This window comes from Camellia sinensis, chromosome 9, assembly GCF_055761805.1.
Source record: "Camellia sinensis isolate YWXY chromosome 9, ASM5576180v1, whole genome shotgun sequence".
In the NCBI taxonomy this organism is placed as follows: domain Eukaryota; kingdom Viridiplantae; phylum Streptophyta; class Magnoliopsida; order Ericales; family Theaceae; genus Camellia; species Camellia sinensis.
In genome coordinates, this window is record NC_138969.1 from 62,506,171 (window position 1) to 62,525,296 (window position 19,126).

Consider the following 19,126-nt stretch of genomic DNA (forward strand, 5'->3'; position numbering starts at 1 on the left):
GGCTTAGTTTACTTTGTAATGAATGCAAACAAAAATAGACCGCATTTATGCTAACAAGGGGAGCTAAAGATTTCCTTGCTACTTCAATACAAAGACAATAGTTGTTGTACTATTAAGATTAAGTAGCTGTACAATAGAATACCATTGGCCTTGAGCTTAGCTAAGTTTTCAAAGTTGAACAGCCCGTCCTTTATAGAATTTGAACACCATCCCATTTCAACCAAAAATACAACCCTGTCTGGATTAAATATATGAAATTTCATGTAAGACCTCATTACATAAAAGTTGATTTTATTGTTTATATATTGCATAGGCAAAATTGTCTTCTGCCACACATTCTCATGGGACAAATTTATCCCATGGTATTCCTAATATGTGCATTTTTGGGAATTTATTGTTTTAATGGGATTGTTTATCCATGCCTTTTTTTTTTTTTTTTTTTTGGTGTGCAACTAAACACCAACTGTGTGGAACTTATCAAATTACCAATCCAATCCCTACTCTTACCAGGTTATCAAATAAGACCTTAATGTTGGTAGATCTCAAGTATGTCTTTGCATTGCAAATAGGAATATTTTTCAAGAGGGATTCTCTATTATGATTGGTTCAGGGGTTTACGTCAAGTTATGTTTTGGCATGGTATTTGAAAGATGAGTTTCCTAGACTATTCTTGATTTTGTCTCAGAAATCTGTTATGGTTAATGATGTTCTTTTGTTCGATGGAAGCTTGAACAAGTGGTGTTTGCAATTCAGGAGGAGTTTATTTGTTTGGGAGCATGTCCTTTTGGATAATTTAATGAATACTTAATTCGCTTTGCTTGACTCTTGACATGGAGGATAAGCTGCAATGAAAGTGGGATAAAAATAATGGAACCTATTCGATTAGATCTTTTTATGATTTCTGTGAAAATTTATCTTCTGGTTTTGAGGTTTCTCCTCTCAATTCGCGTTTCTTTTCTAGAATAATCTTCGCACATTCAAAGCCAAAATATTTTGTTGGCAAGCTATTCTAGGTAAAGTAGCCTCTCAGGAAATTTTTAGCTAACAGGGGTAATCCTAAATGAGTTTTAAGCTCTTTGTTCAATGTGTTTGAGATTTGTCAAATCTGTATACCATATCTTCATTCACTGTCAGTTCGCTTGCGAACGCTGATCTTGTTGTTTAAACTGGTGCAGGTGGTGTTTGTTCGGTCTGCCCTGCCTCTCTCTTTGATATTTTTATGTGGTGGTTTGATCCTCCTTTTCGGAACCTTGAGAAACGACTTTGGGTGACCCTCTTCTACATGGTTATCAGGTTAGCTCAAAATGCTACTGTCTTTAACCACTCAGACCAGCATGTTCATGACGTGATTCACCTAGTATACTTGTGTTTCGCTCTTTGGGCAAGCTTGTTTTGTTATTGGCAATTACCCAGTGTCTGGCATTATCACCTAACTTGACGGGATCAGGAAACTCAAACTGAAGCTTCTTTCAAAGCTGCCTTGACAGACATTGAAGTGATAAGATGGTTGAGGTGCGAAGGGGCTTGGCTCTTTTTTATTGTTCTTGTTGTTGCTGCTGATATGTTCTTTGATGTTGCTGGTGGTGTAGGGTTGCTGTTTTGCTGGCTAGGGAGGTCTTTCTTTCATGAAGAATATTTTTATTGCTATGGGAAGCTTTAAGTTATAACTCATAAGGTTGTGTTGTTGCTTTTTAAGGCTGAGGGTTGTTCTTGACACTACAAGAAAAAGTACTTTGCACGGTGTTTATAAAACGTTGTGTAAACGTTGTCTTACATCTAGGTCAGACAACGTCACTTAGCTATGTAGTGATCACGCTGGTTCATATTAAAACCTACTCGCCGTTTGAAACCTTTCAAAAACATCTCACTCCAGACTCTCTGAAACTCAGATCCCCTTTTCAAAACCCTCTCTCTACAACCACCATGTTCAGAAACTCTTAGTTTCCTCGATATTGAGTTTGAACAGAAGATATTGTGAAGGCTCTTGAGGTTGAAAGCCATCAGTCACTCTTGGTTGAATGATCTACGTTTCTCTCTCTCTCTCTCTCTCTCTCTCTCTCTCTCTCTCTCATCCATGAAGGTTGTCAATGATTTGAAGGTTGATTCTTGCAGATTTGAAGGTTGATTGTTCAGATTTGTGATTCTCTCTTTCGATTTTGTGAGTATTTAATTCGTTTATCTATCTCTTTTTTTAATTTAATTTTTTATTTTTAGATTGTATACATCCGAGAACACAGATCTGTGATCAGCCCCTGTCAAAATTGTCTTTCAATCAATTGATCGATCGATTGTTTTCGTTCAGATCTATTTCGATTAATCCTTTGATTGATTTTTGTGAGTCACACTCTCTTTTTGCTTATAAATATCTGTTTCTCTCTTCGAGATTTCTCTCTTTGAGATTTAGATCTGTTCTACTTTCATTTCGGCACTACGCTTTGGCATAAAGGTAATGAGCTTCATTCTCTCTCTCCTGAAACTTGCTTTGTATGTTCAATGCATATCCAGGCTTAGGCTTATTTTAGTATTGATGTTTTTGATAGTGTATGTTAGAGTTTTTGAAATTTTTTTGTTGAAATTTTTGGTTTGGTTATGAATTTGCCACTAATTGTTGTATTGATTCCATGTTTCTTTATGTGGTAACTGTTGCTGCAATTTTTATGAAGTAAACTCATGGAAGATATTTGTTTGATTTTTTTATGTGGATTGTTGGAAACAGTGAATAGAAGCTGATCGATGAAGAGATGTAGATCTGCCCTCTCTTCGATCAGATCTGCTTTCTCTCTCTGATCTGCTAATATGGTAAATATCAGATCTTCTCTGTCTCTCTAGTCTATTATTTTACCTTTTTTAGGAATCTCATTCTGGCATTTTCTTGCTTTTTGACTCTCCTAATAATTGTTTCATTGTAGTTCCCATTTAAATTGATAAACTACTATTTGTCATTGCTTGGAAAGAAAAAATGTGATTTGCACCAATAGCAACCAACTATATGTAGATGATCTGGCTTTTTATTTTGTGAAGCTATAAAAGATTATCTCAAAAAGATCATTCTGCATCTTAATGTGTTTTGTGGTTTCTAACATTGGTCATTCAACTCTTGGTTTATTTTTTATTTTTTGTTGAGTTACCTAGATCATGGTCCATCAAAAAAGGGGGAAAAGACACCCTTTGGTGGCCTAAAGTTTGTTCTATTTAATCTTGGTACTTCTGCAGTCCATATAATATGCTTTATGCTTGTCACTAGTATAGTTTGATACAATTCATGCTTGGGAGTTTATATCATGTTTCAGTTCAGAATTCAAATGTTATTTTGGATGTGTGGTTCATATCAAAATTTGATTTTGATGAGATGGTTAACAAAATATCAAATTTCAGAAAGTATATTCGTTGAAATTTTTGAAAATGGGAAGTATGAAGATGGCCAGTCAAATAAGAAAAGGGTCATATGTTTGAGGTGTATCTATTCTGGACAGCTATATTCTTGACAGTATTCATGATTGTTAGATATACAATATTTGATTTTTTTTATTGAATATAAGGTAGAGCAATGATATTCACACTCCACTTGTGAGAGGCTAAAAGACAAAAAATAGAGTGATAAGTTTAAAAGAGAATGGGAATATCATTTCTATTAATGCTTTACTGAACAGGAACATGGTTGGTTTTTATTGTATTGCATACTCACTCATACTTTGTTTCATTGTCTATTTTTCTTTCAGCTTGAGATCCTCTGTAATTTGGTGATGTGGAGAAGAAAAAAATGTTGTAAGAATCTTATCAAGTTACTCTCTTGGTTATTAATATCATAGCAAAAAAGAACAAGTGGCTGATTTCTTTGTTGTTTATTCTCTCTGCAGCAGTGTGACTGCTAGGTTAATAACCAAACATGTGGTTGGACTTGGCCTTGGGGAGGTAATAGTGACTGCAGTGTGACTGATTTCGTTTTTTTTCTTTTTCTTTTTCTTTTTTAAATTCATCTATAGTGGCCTCAAGTTGATTGGGCATTAATCTTTGTTTAAGGGATACCTTTAATGTTTGGGATTTCTTATTTTATAAGCAGAGAGATTATCTACTTGTTGAGACAAAGTGTGATATGTTAAAAGGACTAATAAATGTGAATGTTTGATTAACTGATGTTTGGGATTTCTTATTGCATATGAAAGATTTGTCATTGTCAACCAGAAAAGGGTTGTCCATTTCCCATTGGGAAGAACACAAAATGTCATAACAGTTGTCAATCTCCTCAAAGCTTCTTCTCTTTCTTGGTCTTTCTCTAAACTGTCTTTCTAAAAGTTCTTTTTTTTTTTTTTTTTTTTCATTGTCCACCACAAAAGGGGTTGCTTTCCTTCCTTTTCTTTCAGGTGTCTCCCAAATCTCCAAAAAACCCACAAATCCCTGAAACGCCCAGGTTCAACCTATGTTACATGGACTCGGGTACGGGGTGTCAGGTGCGGGTATGTATCTAGAGGTCGGACTCATCAAATTATAAATTTAAGGATACACGGACTCGGCAAAAAAATGTCATATTTTTATATTTTTAATCTAATATGTGAGATAAAATGGTATTATATGTAACTTATAGTGTCAAAATGACATTTATAGCAATTATATAATAATATATACATATAATAATAGTGTTATATACAATTATATAAGAAGTATCCGTTGAAAAGTATCCGACACATATCCCATACCCTTGTCCGAGTGTCGGGTGTCCGACACGGGTATTTGATTTAATTTGAAGAGTCCATGTAACATAGGGTTCAACTTCTCAACAAGTTTTCTAATTCTGGGTAAGCCTCAAATGAATCCCTTTTTAGCATTAATAACATTAGTCATATACCTGGCTAATATTTAATTTTTGTTGGACTACTTGCTTCAATTTGTGATGGTTTGATTTGATTTGATTTGATTTATTTTTTTTTTGGGTAATTATTGTTCTAATGATTAAATTCTGCAAATTGGGTTGGGATTCTGCTATGGATTTGGCTTTGATTTTGAAATTTTTTTGATCTTTATGATTATAAGGGCTTTAACTATAAACCCTTAGAGGGTTTAAGTGTAATTGTTGCGTTTGGGCATTTTATGGGTCTTGAATTCCAATTTGAATATAATGGGACGTGTATGTTTTCTTGTTAAAATCTGCTGTCAAGTAGTTACTTTTTCATTGAATTCAATCAAAAGTTGTAACAAGTTGAACTGTTCAGATGGTTACTTACCCTTAACGGAGAATTGGTAGTCTTGTGAGTGATAGGACTTTTTCTTTTTTATTTTGTTTGTGTGGGATTATTTTTGTTTGTGGAAACTTTACACATATACACACTCTGGGACGAGGATGAATTGGCATCATCAATTTATCAATTTCTTTACTTCTTCTAAATTGTGCCAGCATTTAATTATTATTATTGATGCAGAAAGTTGTTAGCAACATAAGGGTAGCCATTGCAGATTTATCAGTAGTTTAGTTTGTGCCAGTGTTTTTCTGTGTGTAGTTAATTATGCTGGTTTTAATAAAGTGATATATAGAAATTGCTAACAAGTGTATAATTTCATCTGAGAGGGTAGAAAGCAATTGGGATAATTAGCTATTAGAGGCTGTGGTAACAAGTTTTGTTGATCAGGTGTGCTCATTTATTGTTGTGGAAGTTGAAAATTCTCTCAATTATTGCTTTTCCAAACTGTGTTATCAAGTTTTGTTGATCGGGTGTGCTCATTTTCATTTTATTTTTGAACAGGGTGTTACAAAGATGGTTAGTGTCAACAAACTGACTTCTGCTGGTTGCAAAGTAAAGATTTGCATTGTAGATTGGTTTGCACAGTTGAACAACAAAATAGGGGGGTGATTTGAAGAAAATTCAGACTGTTGGATAGTACACGATTGAGATTTGGAAAGTTGTAGGGTTAAATCTCCAAGGAGATAAGGTGGAATTTTATGGTCTTCAATTTGGCATTGTAATTCAAATTTGAGCCAATCTGTGTTCTTTGATATAAATTCTTAATTAATTCTCAATCTTTGTTCCTAGTTAAATTCTCAACAAAAAAGGCCTTTTTTGAAAAAAAAAAACTTCACTAAATGATGTCATCATCACATCATATCTGAGGCAAGTGTAAAAATGAGGAGGTAGTGTTTTTTCGAAAAACGCCACTAAATGATGTCATCATTGCGTCAAACATTAATTGTGATGGAAAAGTAAGTGGGTGTCAAAGATTTGGTGACGTTTTTGAAACGTTGCTAAGTTATAACGACAGTCATATCTGTGACAAAAATATTAAATGTCATAAAAAACTATTGCAGCGTTTTTCAAGCCTATAGCGGCATTTTTGAAGCATTGGTAAAAGTCAATTTTCCTGTAGTGATTTGGGAGTTTTGGGGAAGTTTTTCTGTTGCTCTTTTGAGTTGTGCAGAAATGATGAGTTCTACTTTTGTTCTCTCTCTCTCTGGTTTGGTTTAACTTTGATTCTTTCTGCACTTCCCTCAGCTTGATTTTCTTGCTCATAAAAAATATATAAAAAAAGAAAGAGAGAAAAACGAAAGAAAGTGGAAGGCAATTGGCATGTGCTTTTGGATGGACCTTTGTGAACAAAACATGGAGTAAAGTGGATGCTTACTACTATATATATATATATATATAAATTGGTAGAGGAAGGGGAAGCTACATAACAGTAAACTCGAATTTAGATATTACATTTGGTAACTCATCTATTGGACTAACCCTTAATGTTAGCTACTTGTTACAATAACCATATATATATTTTGGTGGGTGGCAAGGCAAGACAAGGTAGGTTGTACTCAATGCTGGAGTTAGGAATTTGACGATGGACAATAGTTGTTTTTCATGCTATCAAAATTTGATGTGTTTCACATATAGCTTGTTCATGGATTTAGTATATGTTTTTTTTGTTTTTTTTATTTTTTATTATTATATTTAAAATTTTCTCAATTTTTGGTGTTCCACATATATCTTGTTTGTGGGAGCCTTTTGGAAGATTTCTCGGTTAGGAGAAGGAAAACAAGTAATAAAATTAGTAAGCTCAGATAGCTAACAAATTCCATAGTAGGTAGACTTAGTTGTTGCCTTTGTAGTTACAAGCATGCTCACAAGGGTTTAACGGTTTGGTTTTGGAACTAATCTTTTGATTTTTATTGATTGAGAACTAAAACTGATCACATGTTACTATTCAATTTGCTTGGATGTTTCTATAGTAACTAAGAACTTCCTTCAAAATAAGGCCTGCAATATTTTCCTTAATTGATGATGTTGATATGTATGAATAAATGTTGTATGTCAATATTTGTTGGACTTGGACATATAAACCATAAACTATACAGGAGTTACTTGAACATTACCCTAGTGACTAAAGCACTTCTTTCCAAAAGGGGCATGCAATAGATTTCTTTTTTTAAATGGAGATCCTATGTCTTTTTAATGTGTGTCATTTTATATTTCCTCAATATCGTTGGTCCTCATGTTCACTTGAGATAAATATAAGAATCGATTGCTAAGGATTCATTGCTAAAGAAACATTCTTTCCCACATGTTTTTGTTTTTATAATCATCCTATGTTTTTGAAATGTTGCATAAGATAGTTCCACTGTCTTTCTGGAGGAGTTTCTTACAAACCTCATTACAAGGCATAAGACACAATGTTAGAGTAGTAAATTAGACTCGAGCAAAAACTTTGCCCGTTGTATAAGTTTACATTTGAGGGAGAGACTGTTGGAACTTTTTGAAGTAAAATGGTCCCATATTGGAAAAAAAAACAAATGTAAAGTGTTTAATATATGTCAGATGGATTCAACCCATATATGTTTAAGCCTTGAAGTGGATGCGTGTCTGAAATAACGTGTATTAATTCTAAGTATAGACACTTTGGATTCCCTAGCATAAATCTAAGTATGGACTCTTTGGATTCCGTAACATAAACTCCCTTTCGAATGAATTACAAGACCATCTTAACAAATTCAAGCAACAATTCATTTTTGTACTCTAAATTATTACTAGTCAATCACATTTCAGTAAAGAGCAAATTGCATTTTTTTTTTCATAGATACAAACAAGCATGAAAACAAACTTATAATATTGTTAATTCAGATAAATAATTTTGAATACAAACTCCATTACAACGCAGAAAAAGTAAAATTACACACGTTGGGTACTCTTTTTTTCCCCTTTATTCACTCTTCAAATCTTTAGCACACATTAGGTAAACGTACCTTTATTTAGAGTAGTAGTTTTGATATTGCAAAGCAAGACAATTATTTAGAAACACAAATCATAGGAAGCGTATGCCCTTACACAATAAAATCCTAAGGTAGACATCACATAACCATAGGGAGTAGCTCAACATTCTTTATGGTTGACAACTGCAAAAAGAAAATGAAAACTCAATAATAATCTAGCAGTAATATCTATATTTTGCTACATATAATGTTTGCTTTTTTGTTTTTTTATTTTTTATTTTTGGAAACAAAAAAATGAAAATTTCAAAACCACCATTGCGTTCATATTGTTTTCATTTTTGCACAAAAAACAGCTTTTGAAATTTTGGAAATAAATTTTTGTTGTTTCCTAAAAAATGAGATAGGTTTTAGAATTTTTTTTTGAAAAAAGTATTCAAAAAATAATTCACAAAACACATCTATTTTTCTGTGATAGAAAATTCCTTTCAAATAAGAATTGTATGGTTTTTGGGTATAGCTTGATGTAAATCATGAATTGGCCACTTACTCATGAGAGTTATTCCTCGTAAATTCATAATTTGGTTCACAATTAGATTTCATTTTCAGGAGCTGCCTGCACAAAAAAAAAAAAAAAAAAAAAAAAAAGTTAGGAAAGATTATGATAGGAAACATTCATAATGATAACCAAAAAAAAAAATGTGAGAAACTTGATAATATTGTCTGTGGATGGAAAATAAGATATTTAAACAACCTATGCATGAGTTCATAGGCCAACAAATCTATCAAGTGTATGTTGAATGGGCCTCAAAGAAAATATGCAGATTGAAAGGCCAATTAATTTTATTTATTCCTAATGTAGTAAAATTTATAATGAAAACTCACATCATTTTTAAATTCCTTATTGATTGAATAAAGATCTTACACAATGCAGAAGGACCATAGATTTTTCTAAAAAAGATAGCAAGTAGGCATTCTTCTCCTCTTTCACTTTTTGACGAATAACACTTTTTATCATTACTCCAAGTCATGGCATCTATCACTTTTTGATTGATTGTATATACATTTATTTATTTATTTATTTATTTTTGTTTGGTCTTAGGAAAAATAAAATATTTAATATAAATAAACATGTAGGGGGTGTTTGATAACTAAATTTAACACTTAAAACTGAATGTATTAAATGATAATCAATTAAGCCCATTAGATAATCATAATTGATATCACTTAAAAATTAAAAGTGTCTTTTAAAATATAAGCTAAAACTTAAAAGAAAATTTTAAATCATATGAAATTTACTTAATTTTGACTGAATTTATAAAACTAAACATAAATATTGATATACAATGTTATAACTCACCACCACCACTACCGTCATCACCATCGCTACCACCACCACTACCGTCATCACCATCGCTACCACCACCACCACTATCATCACAACCACAACTATTACCAGCAGCACCAGCACCACTATCACTACCACCACTTTCATCACTATTGTTATTGTTGTCATAAGTACTATCATCATTTTATTACCACTAAAATCACTATTGTTACCACCACTACCACCATGCCATTGCCGCCACCACCATCACAATATAAAAATTAAAATATACAATTTGAAATAATAGATTTTAAATTTGATTTTATATATATCAAACAACTTATTTTTAATTAGCACTTAAATTTTTATCAAACAATTTTTAAATTTAAAAAATTCAATATTCAATATTCAATTTTTAATATTTAATTTTCAATTTTTAGTTTTTAATTTTATCAAATACACTACACACATTTGACTAAATGGCCTAAGGTCTCATTATTGGAATTCGGCAACTTGAAACCAAAACAAAAAAGAAAAAGAAAAATTTCTAATCAAAATTTAATATAAAATTTATCAAAATGCATAAAAACAAAAGAAAAAAAGAATTTGAGTGTTAACATTTTCTTTTTTCTTCTTTATTTAAGAACGCATTATCTCAATCCACTAGATCTCTTCCATATTTATCCAGAGGCCTAAAAAACATTCATTGTCCAAAGGTCCTTATACTAAAATTTGATAAAAATCTCCCAAATAAAAATAGAACTATTCAAGTGGATATAAATTCTAAGCATTATAGGGAGTACTACCATATAAATGGTTGCTAGAATATTAAATAATTTATTATCTCAGGTCCAAAGGCGATTTTTTTTTTTTTTTTTAGATAGTCAAAGGCCTTCGATAATAAAGGCATAAATGAATATTCATTGTAAAAGGTTAATAAAAAGTAAAATTTTGTTATCCATCAACTTAACTTAAGACTTAAAAATAAAAATAAAAATAAAACTCTATGCACAAAAGAGGATAATATATTAAATTTTAACTAAATAATAAAATAAAACAATAAATTTTACATTAAAAAGTGTAATCTATACAAAAATAAAAATAAATAAATAAAAATGTCATTTGAGTGTAATAAAGGGCCTCTCTATACACAAAATTCATACACCAAAATATACTTAAAAAAGTAATATGTGCTTAAGATTCAACTCTAATATAGTGAAATTCACAATTTGAATGAATCTCAATCGTACATTAAAATTTTTAAGCATTTTTAAGTGTACAAATTTTGTGTGTGTAGTATTGCTCTAATTTAATTTAAAATTATTAGAGATCTGTAATTATGTACAATAAATATATCAACCATGCTAAATACCCCCACTGGGGGTCGACCCCCAGTGAGGTGGCGGGCCATGATTCGTTGAAAGTCAAAAAAAAAAAAAAAAAAAACTATTGTTTTTTTTGGCCAATGAGAGGGCAACACACACGACCCCGAGTGACCCCCACTGGGGGTCTAAGGCATTTTTGTAAATATATATAGTCCATTGATTTACTAGTTTATTAGTCAAGGACCCAATTTAATTTAATTTAATTTAGAAAAAAACATTGCCTTTAAATGTGGTAAAATAGAGAAGTACCTTAGTTAGGTGGCTTTGAAATGACATGGATTTGCACAAACTGATTCAATTCCATCCCCTGTAGCGGTATCACGGATCTATCCAATTCAACTTCAACTTCCTTCAGTTTTGGTGTGCTGCCGGAAGTAGTGGCAGCGAAAGTCTTCATTTTGGGGCACTCTATCACTCCAAGTTGTTCCAAGGATGGCCATTCAAAAGGAAAGTCGTCTCCTCCTGTGCAGAAACCACTTAGGTTTGGAAGACGCCCAAGGTAGAGTTGTTTGAGACTTTTGAACTCCATCTTGTAGCCCACTCTCTCTTCTTCTTCTTCTTGTTGCCCTTCGTTTTGCTTCGCAGCAACAATTTCCTCCATTTCTTCACACTCAAATACAATAAGCTTTTCAAGTTGATGAAGAGCTTGAGCTATGGAAGGTTGGAAGACATATTTCAGTTTGCCACATGAATGGACTTTCATAGATCTTAGGTTGCCGAGTTGCACATGTTGACGACTGGAGCAGTTCAATATATGCTTCAATCTAGGCAACTTCCATAGAGTTAAATCTCTCAAACTAGAAAGCAGCTTCATGCCTTCTCCTTCAGAACCAAAATCAAATACTCGTTCCAATTTCACACATCCTATTACGAAAAGCTCCTCCAAATGTTGTAGCCATTGAAGCAAATTGAATGGAAGAAGAACAGTTGATAGTGAAGGACAATTGTTAACTATCAATCTTCTGAGCTTTGGGAAGAACACCCAGCTGGAAGTAGTAAGTGCACTTGCTGCACATATCCCTTTGAAACTATCCAAGCAATAGAGTACCAATTCTTCCAGGTTGAAGAACAATTGCAGATCACGTGGTTGTGCCTGTGATGAAATCCCCCATTCCTCTGTGTTGATCAAGTATTCCAATTCAGAACAATCTTCAATGCTCAGACGTGTAGCTCTCTTCAACACCATCTTTAGCCATTTACTCCAATTAACCATGGTTCCAACCAAATTTGCAAGTCCCAAATAATTTGGGGAGTAATTTTCAACCCTCACCCAAGAACTCGATTTTCCAATCAAAATAATAAAACTTTCCAGCTCAGGAAAAACAAAGTCCTTGGGTATATCCGCAATGTCAGGTATGGAAATGGTTAGCATTTTTAGGCGAGGCAAAGATCTTAGTGCAGCAACTACTTCCACTGCAGGGTATCCGATACTCGAAGATGTGATGCCAAACAAGTACAACTCCTCCAAATGGAATAAAGGCAATACCATTGTGGCCGGAATCAGAAATTCATGATGGCTTTCAGTCATGTCCAACAACCTTAGATTAGTTAACTCCCTTATAGCATTTGGTGCCTCAGAAAAGAAGGCATGCCTGAAGCTAAGGACTTCAAGCGTCTTTAACTGTCCAAGAAATTTAGTGTCCCCAAACTTAATTCCGTCAAGAACTAATGTTCGAAGACACATTTGGTTATTGAAAGCATCAGGACTACGAATTAAATTGTCAAAATTGTGGCTAAGTTGGCTCAAATCTAAAACACTCAGTGCTTTCATCCTTGAAAAGAATTCATGTGAACATGACCATGCATTTCCATTGTCTTGTAATAGTAATATTTGGAGCTTTGGACATTCCAAGACCTCAGGAAGGTTACTGATTTGATTTCTCATCAACGATAAGCCAGTGTATTGATCCAAACTATCCATATTTGGCCAATCTTTCAAATTGCAACCAGCTCTTACAAAATGCTTTTTGGATCCAATAAATATGGCAACATCACGTACGACATCATGCATTTTAATGCAATCTTGTTCATCACTAGCTAATAACAAACAGGAATCTATGAGATTGCTGATCACTGACTTTGCTCTGCCCCTGACTTCTTGCACTGTATCAACATTTTTGAATAATCTCAACCCCATCCCATATCGCACCAAGTCTTCTACTAAGATGTCATGATCCTCCGGAAACAGAGAACAAAGCAAGAAGCAAGCCTTGGCTTCCTCATCTTGCAGGTAATCATAGCTCAACCTAAGACTTTTGTACACTTGTTGATCAACACCTTCAATGTTTGTTGGCATTGATTTTCTCAATTCTCGAGCTGCTTCGTTCCATAAAATAGGGTCATCTTTACCTTTCATTGCACTTCCAACCGTAACAAGTGCTATAGGCAGACCTCCACATTCTCTACAAACCTCATTAGCGATGGTATTCAACTCGTTAGAGTCAAGAACATCGCCAACATTCTTTTTGAACAAGTCCCATGAATCTTTTTCAGATAAAACACCAAGATGAACAATCTTTGTCCTTAGCCTTTCCATTCCCATGGAATTGCATACTTGCTCACGCCGTGTTGTGATTATGATTTTGCAACCCCGATGATCATTGCCAAATGGAATGCCCACGGCTGCCAAATTAAGTTTGACCCAAACATCATCCAATATAACAAGGATCTTCTTCACATCCTTGAGTCTTGCACACAACATGCTTGCTCTTTCAATTTCACTTTGTTGATCACGTAATCTGGTGAAATCCAACATGCTAGCTATTTCATCTTGAATCTTTGTAATGTCCGGGTTTTGAGACACTACAGCCATGACAACATCATCAAAAAGCTTATCAGATTTTGCTTGTTTACCAATTTCTTTTACCAAAGTTGTCTTTCCAACGCCCCCAATACCATGTATTCCGATGAAGTTGATCTTGTCATTACCTAGTGCCTCCATTACATTCGTCATTACCAAATTTCTAGACTCATAAGTCTCGAAGCTTTCAGAGGGTATGGACTCTATCCCAAAGGGAGCTGCATGGTTGGATATGCTAGTGAAGTTGCCATCTTTTTGTAGCTCTTTAGCCTCCTCTATTTTATTTTTTGCCTCTTTACCTAGCCGGCAACATGTGACCAAATTAGGAAACCACCCACTGAAACATTTCTTGTTCACGTTGGAACCGCCTTGCAGAAATTTTTTAGCCTCCACTATGAACCCATCAACTTTTGTAGTCCAGTGGTTGACATCTTCTCGAATTTCTTCTCTATTTTTTTTTGCATGAACAATGGATCTCTGCACTCCAATTCGTAGAGCCTCTAAAGTTTCAACTTGGATTGTCAAATTTTCTATGTATTTCTTTCTGTGAATCACATAACTGATCTGGCGCCCAACTGGCTCCACCAATAATGCAGCGACTTTTCCTCCAATGGAAATTAGAATATCTATCATTTCTGAGAAAAAACAATGTATAAGCAACACTTAAAAATTGCTATAGTATTACTGTTATTAATAACAAAAAACTTGTGTCTGGATCTACCTCCTACACTTAAATCTCTGGGTTTAGTTTTTGACTAATGACATACAACATTTTTTATATTCTATCTTGCTGAAGGTTATGGACAAGTTTATTCAAAATGGTGCGGTATCAAGTGGTATATATGTTATACGTCACAAATAAACTATTGTATGGGATTAATGTTGCAGATTTATTTAAGCAAGGCCTTAATGCCTTGAGTTACAAGTATAATGTTTATGTTATGCTAATGATCACTTTTTAAAATGAAGAAGAGGCCCTACTTTCTCGCAGTAAGAGTAAATAAAACAAGGAGTGCACTTAGATCTTGTCTTCTCGCTTCTCATACTATTGTACTAGCTTATAATACTTATCCTATATAGCGAAGAGATGTTTGAAAAAACCTCTGTAGCAGGAAAATGAGGAACACTGCTGGAAGTGGATCGTTATACTTATCCTATAGAGCAAAGAGGTGTTTGAAAAATCCTATGTACTGTGATTTAGTTTGCAGACTAATGAGGAACACAGCTGGAAGTGGATCATTCCCACTGCAATTGTGGATACACTATCACAAGCATGAATTGTCTAATGTTGAACTCGTGCAGTTTCCTTCAATTTGGTATGACCATACTCTAATGTTGAACTTGTGCAGAGTTAAAATGTGTTTTTGTTTCCACAATTAATTGAGGTAGAATTTCACTTGTCTTGCATAATTATTATTTATATTATGTGATGCAGTACTAACATAAACATATATATACTTATTCCCCAACATAAACTGAACAATGCAATTGAGCTGGTAAAAACCCCATTAACAAAGTTGGCTTTTCATTGGCTGGAAATTAAACATATCAGAATTTAATAATTAGATAATGTAAACATAATTATAGAGCTTTAGGAGGGATGGTGGTAGTAAAGATATTTAAGCTTTCAAAGGGGGGCATTGATTCTAGAAACCCAATTGGGAAATTTATAGTTTTCTTGGGTTTTGAAATTTATGATTGTTTTGTATCACCACTTACATAGATACTCACGACTGGTTCCTTGTTTAAAAAGAAGTATTAAATAAATAATGAAGCTGAATAATAGTTTACCATGTATCCCTTGAATCCATAACATGGTGAGGAAAAAATTGGTGAGATATAGATAATTTATTTGTCTACTAGTTTATTTTTAACTAATTATTTATTTTGTCATGTGATGAATATTGAAGCCGAGTTTTCTTTGTTCTTTTTTTTTTTTTTTTTGACTTGGACAATATGGGACTACTTTTGGCACAATTTAGAGCTATTTAATTATTTAGGTAATAGCCGTGGATCACTCTTTCAGAGGGTTTATAGAGCTAAATTTTCCCTAATGGCTCCTTTATGGTGGGAAAGGCGATGAGTAATTCATCTTGGGTTTGAAATGGGTTGTTGGAGGGGAGGAAAGTTATTGAAGCTGGTTGGCGGTATAGAGCTTTTAATGGGAAAAGAAGCTCAGATTTGGTCAGACCTTGGCAATCTGATCCTTATAACCCTTGAACCATAACTAGGATGCCCAATGATTGCCTGGTATCTAAAGTTGCTGATTTTATTGATGAAGAAAAAAATGAATAGAAAGTTGACATTGTGAGAGTAGGAAAAAAAAAAATTACAAAGGGATGCAGTGATTCTTAATGGGTTCTTCTCCGTTAGATCAGTGTATGTTGTTGCCAAAACATTATCGTATCAACAGAGCTAGTGGCAGTGATGGACAACCGGTGAATTGGAAGACTCTAAGATAAAATAAAGAATGTTCATCTGGAAATAACTCAAAGGAAAGTTCCATTTGGCGAATTGTGTGCAGTATGTGGACTTGAGCCTGAAACTGTTATCCATCTGATTTTAAGATGTCCTAGAGCATTGATGAAGGTTTGGTAGTTGTTGCCATTTTGGATCGTACATGAAAATCTCTTGGAATATTGAGTTTGCAAGTAGGTGGAAGAATATGGGGGATTTGATCAAGGGACCAGAAAGGGCAGAAATTATAGATCTGTTGGCTTGTATCTGCTGGTTTATTAGGAAAACCATGATTAGGTGTTCAACAACAAATGTAGAGAGTTCGACAAAATTGTTCCGTAAGCTGCAGAGTACTAGCAAGCGTATGTTCATGACACATTGACTCAAATGTAGAGTTGATGATTCAATCATGGCAACCCCCATGATTAGGTCTAATTGTTTTCGCTTTATATTCCTATCCTCTCACCGCTTTCTATGCGAAGTCTATTCGTTTTCCCTGTTGTGAGGTTTTTGGCCTGCCCGACCTTGTCTACGTCTACACAAGCCATTTGGACAGTGTCTTGAACTTGATTGTATATTCTTGTTTTGGTAATTAAACACTTACTTACCCAAAAGGTGACCTAGGACTGGTGCTAAGAAATACAATCAAGTTGGGCTCATCATTGACAATACTTTGTGACTTGCTGCGAATATTCAAAATTGTCCCTTTTGTTTTGTTTCTAGAGATTGTAACAGGAAGGCTCATAGAGTAGCCAAGTATGCCCAACTTTGGGGTCTTACTATTCCTGGGTGGGAATCAATCCTAGTTGGGTTACTATGGAAGTTTCTCTGGATTGTAGGTTGTAATGACCAATGATTTCATCAATAAAATTTTCCTATTTATTGGCCAAATAAACAAAATAGTGGTGAAGATAAGATATTGCCTATGGGATTATAATGTAGTGATTCCTATTAGTGGTTAAATTTTGATGTGGTAGCTTTCTATAACTGACAAACCCCATGTCCTTTTAATGGGATTCTTTTTTGCAGATTGTTTTGTTTTCACTCTTTGTATTTGTTTTATCTTCTTTTTTTTATTTTTTATTTTTTTTTATGTTTTCAAAATAATAATAATAGAATAATAACGAGAAGTTTGAAAAACCATCGCTCTCATTTTATTTCTAAATCCTGTTTTTGAGAATTCAAAATTTAATTATTATTTTTTTTTGAACTTTTTCTAAAAGGGGGTGTTTTCAAAAAAAGATTTTGAAAATAGTATATCAAATGAGTTTTCTTTTTACTTTTTTTTTCCTTCTTGTTTTTTGAGAACAGAAAATTGTTTTCAACAACAAAATCAAATGCGCACATTTTCTAAATAAACAATTAAAATCATAAATGTTTTAAATCTTGAAGAAATCTATGGTGTGCAACCTTAAAAAGAGAGACAATGCAATAAAATAAAAATTTTTTGTGGTGAAATGAATCATATATGTACATATCATATACTAACAATACTGTTAACCATTTGTGGTGAGGAATATTATGAATCTTTTTGGAGAAAAAAATTACAAATTCTTGTGATGTTAGTTATGAAACGTTGTGGTAATATTATGTATGTTGTGGTAGGGAGGGTGTACAAAATATGCACCTTTTCAAGGGTTTACACTGTAGCAGCTATCTTAAATCATTTAAAAGACTATAAGTTTTCCTTCTGCTGTTCCCTCACTTTTGTTGCCAAGAAAATCATGTACCATAGCTAGGAGCTACTAAAGTTGATATCATTTATTTGCTCAAAATTCATGTGTCCCAACACAAAATATAGTAGTCAAAAACACAAAATATAGTAGTCAAAAAAATAAATCAAGCTTAATCCCCCATTTGATGGGGGTCTGAGACGAGTAAATTGGATATAGACCTAACATTTGGCATAATCAATTTTTTTACCTCTTAAAAATATTTGTACATGTAAACTCACTCAATACCCTAAACCAAGTAGAAAAAAACAGGCTAACGTATAGATATTGTATATGATGCATAAATTATTGACATAGGGGAAGTTAGAATTTTTGGTGTACCTCTCTTTCTGTAAACAATTAAGGAGAAAGACAACTGTTGCTGTAGGCTTCACAATGGAGATGGAGAGGGAGATGGAGACATCAATATAAACATATACAAAAGCCTGAACCAACCAAAATGATAACATGTAGAGATTGTATATGATGCATAAATTATTGACGTAGGGGAAGTTAGAATTTCAAGCTTACCTCTCTTTCTGTAAACAATTAAGCGAAAGACAACTGCTGTTGCAGGCTTCACAATGGGGATGGAGATGGAAATGGAGATGGAGATATCAATAGACATTCTACATATGTTTAAGAAGAGGGAAAACATTTTTTTCTTGGTTTGATGTATCTAGCACAATGTTTGATTCTTTTCTTCTAGGGAAGAAAGGTGGCAAAGAACATATACCAGCTCCTCTTTTCTCTTTTCCTTTTCCTTTCAATATTCTCTACTTTTCCTCAGAAAAATGTACAGCTGCATTCAAAGCATTTTCATATTTATAAGCACAGTGTAACGAGAGTATGAGACTCCCAATTGGGTTGCCCACTCACTTAAAGGACCTTACATTCCTTGCATGCTGAAGAAGTTTCACGGATAAAAGCTCAATGACATGGTTAGCAGTGTTTTTTAATACATCATCCAATATAAAAATGATCCTCTTCACATCCTTGAGTCTTGCACATAATATATTTGATCTTTCAATCTCATTTGGCCAATCAGTTAATCTCAAACCCAACATGTTTTCTATTTAATCTTGAATACTTTTAATGTCTGGGTGCCAAGACACTATAGCCATCATCTCATAAAAAAGCTTGTCTTATTTAGCTTCCTTTTTTCTTTTTCTTTTTCCTCTGATTTTTCTTACCAAAGCTGTCTTTCCAACATCCCCCAATACCATGTTTTCGATGAAAATGGTCTTGCCATTAAAAATGAACAAA

The 19,126-nt window shown here is 33.5% G+C and overlaps 1 protein-coding gene and 3 long non-coding RNA genes across 7 annotated transcripts; 2 read left to right on the forward strand and 2 right to left on the reverse strand.

Annotated features, from left to right (window-relative positions):
* The first annotated feature begins 1,374 nt into the window (after positions 1-1,374).
* Positions 1,375-4,419, forward strand: LOC114321362 (uncharacterized). Of its 2 annotated transcripts, XR_014339776.1 has the most exons (6): positions 1,375-1,512; positions 1,590-2,158; positions 2,717-2,799; positions 3,720-3,765; positions 3,858-3,912; positions 4,335-4,419. It is a non-coding gene; the product is annotated as an uncharacterized LOC114321362 (long non-coding RNA). The 2 variants fall into 2 exon arrangements; XR_014339775.1 differs by lacking the exon at positions 1,375-1,512 and having other exon boundaries at positions 1,538-2,158.
* LOC145798619 (uncharacterized) lies at positions 4,294-5,662 on the reverse strand. Its single transcript, XR_014339778.1, has 2 exons — positions 4,769-5,662; positions 4,294-4,415 (listed from the first exon to the last, which is right to left on the reverse strand). It is a non-coding gene; the product is annotated as an uncharacterized LOC145798619 (long non-coding RNA).
* LOC145798618 (uncharacterized) lies at positions 4,760-6,022 on the forward strand. Its single transcript, XR_014339777.1, has 2 exons — positions 4,760-4,793; positions 5,736-6,022. It is a non-coding gene; the product is annotated as an uncharacterized LOC145798618 (long non-coding RNA).
* A 2,040-nt stretch (positions 6,023-8,062) lies between these two features.
* Positions 8,063-18,650, reverse strand: LOC114321398 (putative disease resistance protein At4g27220). 3 transcript variants are annotated; one of them, XM_082886884.1, is made up of 5 exons: positions 18,392-18,650; positions 18,203-18,306; positions 11,141-14,326; positions 8,730-8,795; positions 8,063-8,365 (listed from the first exon to the last, which is right to left on the reverse strand). In XM_082886884.1, the coding sequence occupies exon 3, from the start codon at positions 14,322-14,324 to the stop codon at positions 11,142-11,144; it is 3,183 nt and encodes a 1,060-aa protein (XP_082743010.1). In that variant the 5' UTR covers positions 14,325-14,326; positions 18,203-18,306; positions 18,392-18,650; the 3' UTR covers positions 8,063-8,365; positions 8,730-8,795; position 11,141. The 3 variants fall into 3 exon arrangements, 2 of the variants coding, with proteins under 2 accessions (XP_082743010.1, XP_082743011.1); XM_082886885.1 differs by having other exon boundaries at positions 18,203-18,249; positions 18,392-18,523; XR_014339774.1 differs by lacking the exon at positions 11,141-14,326 and having other exon boundaries at positions 18,392-18,516.
* Between the last annotated feature and the right edge of the window lie 476 nt (positions 18,651-19,126).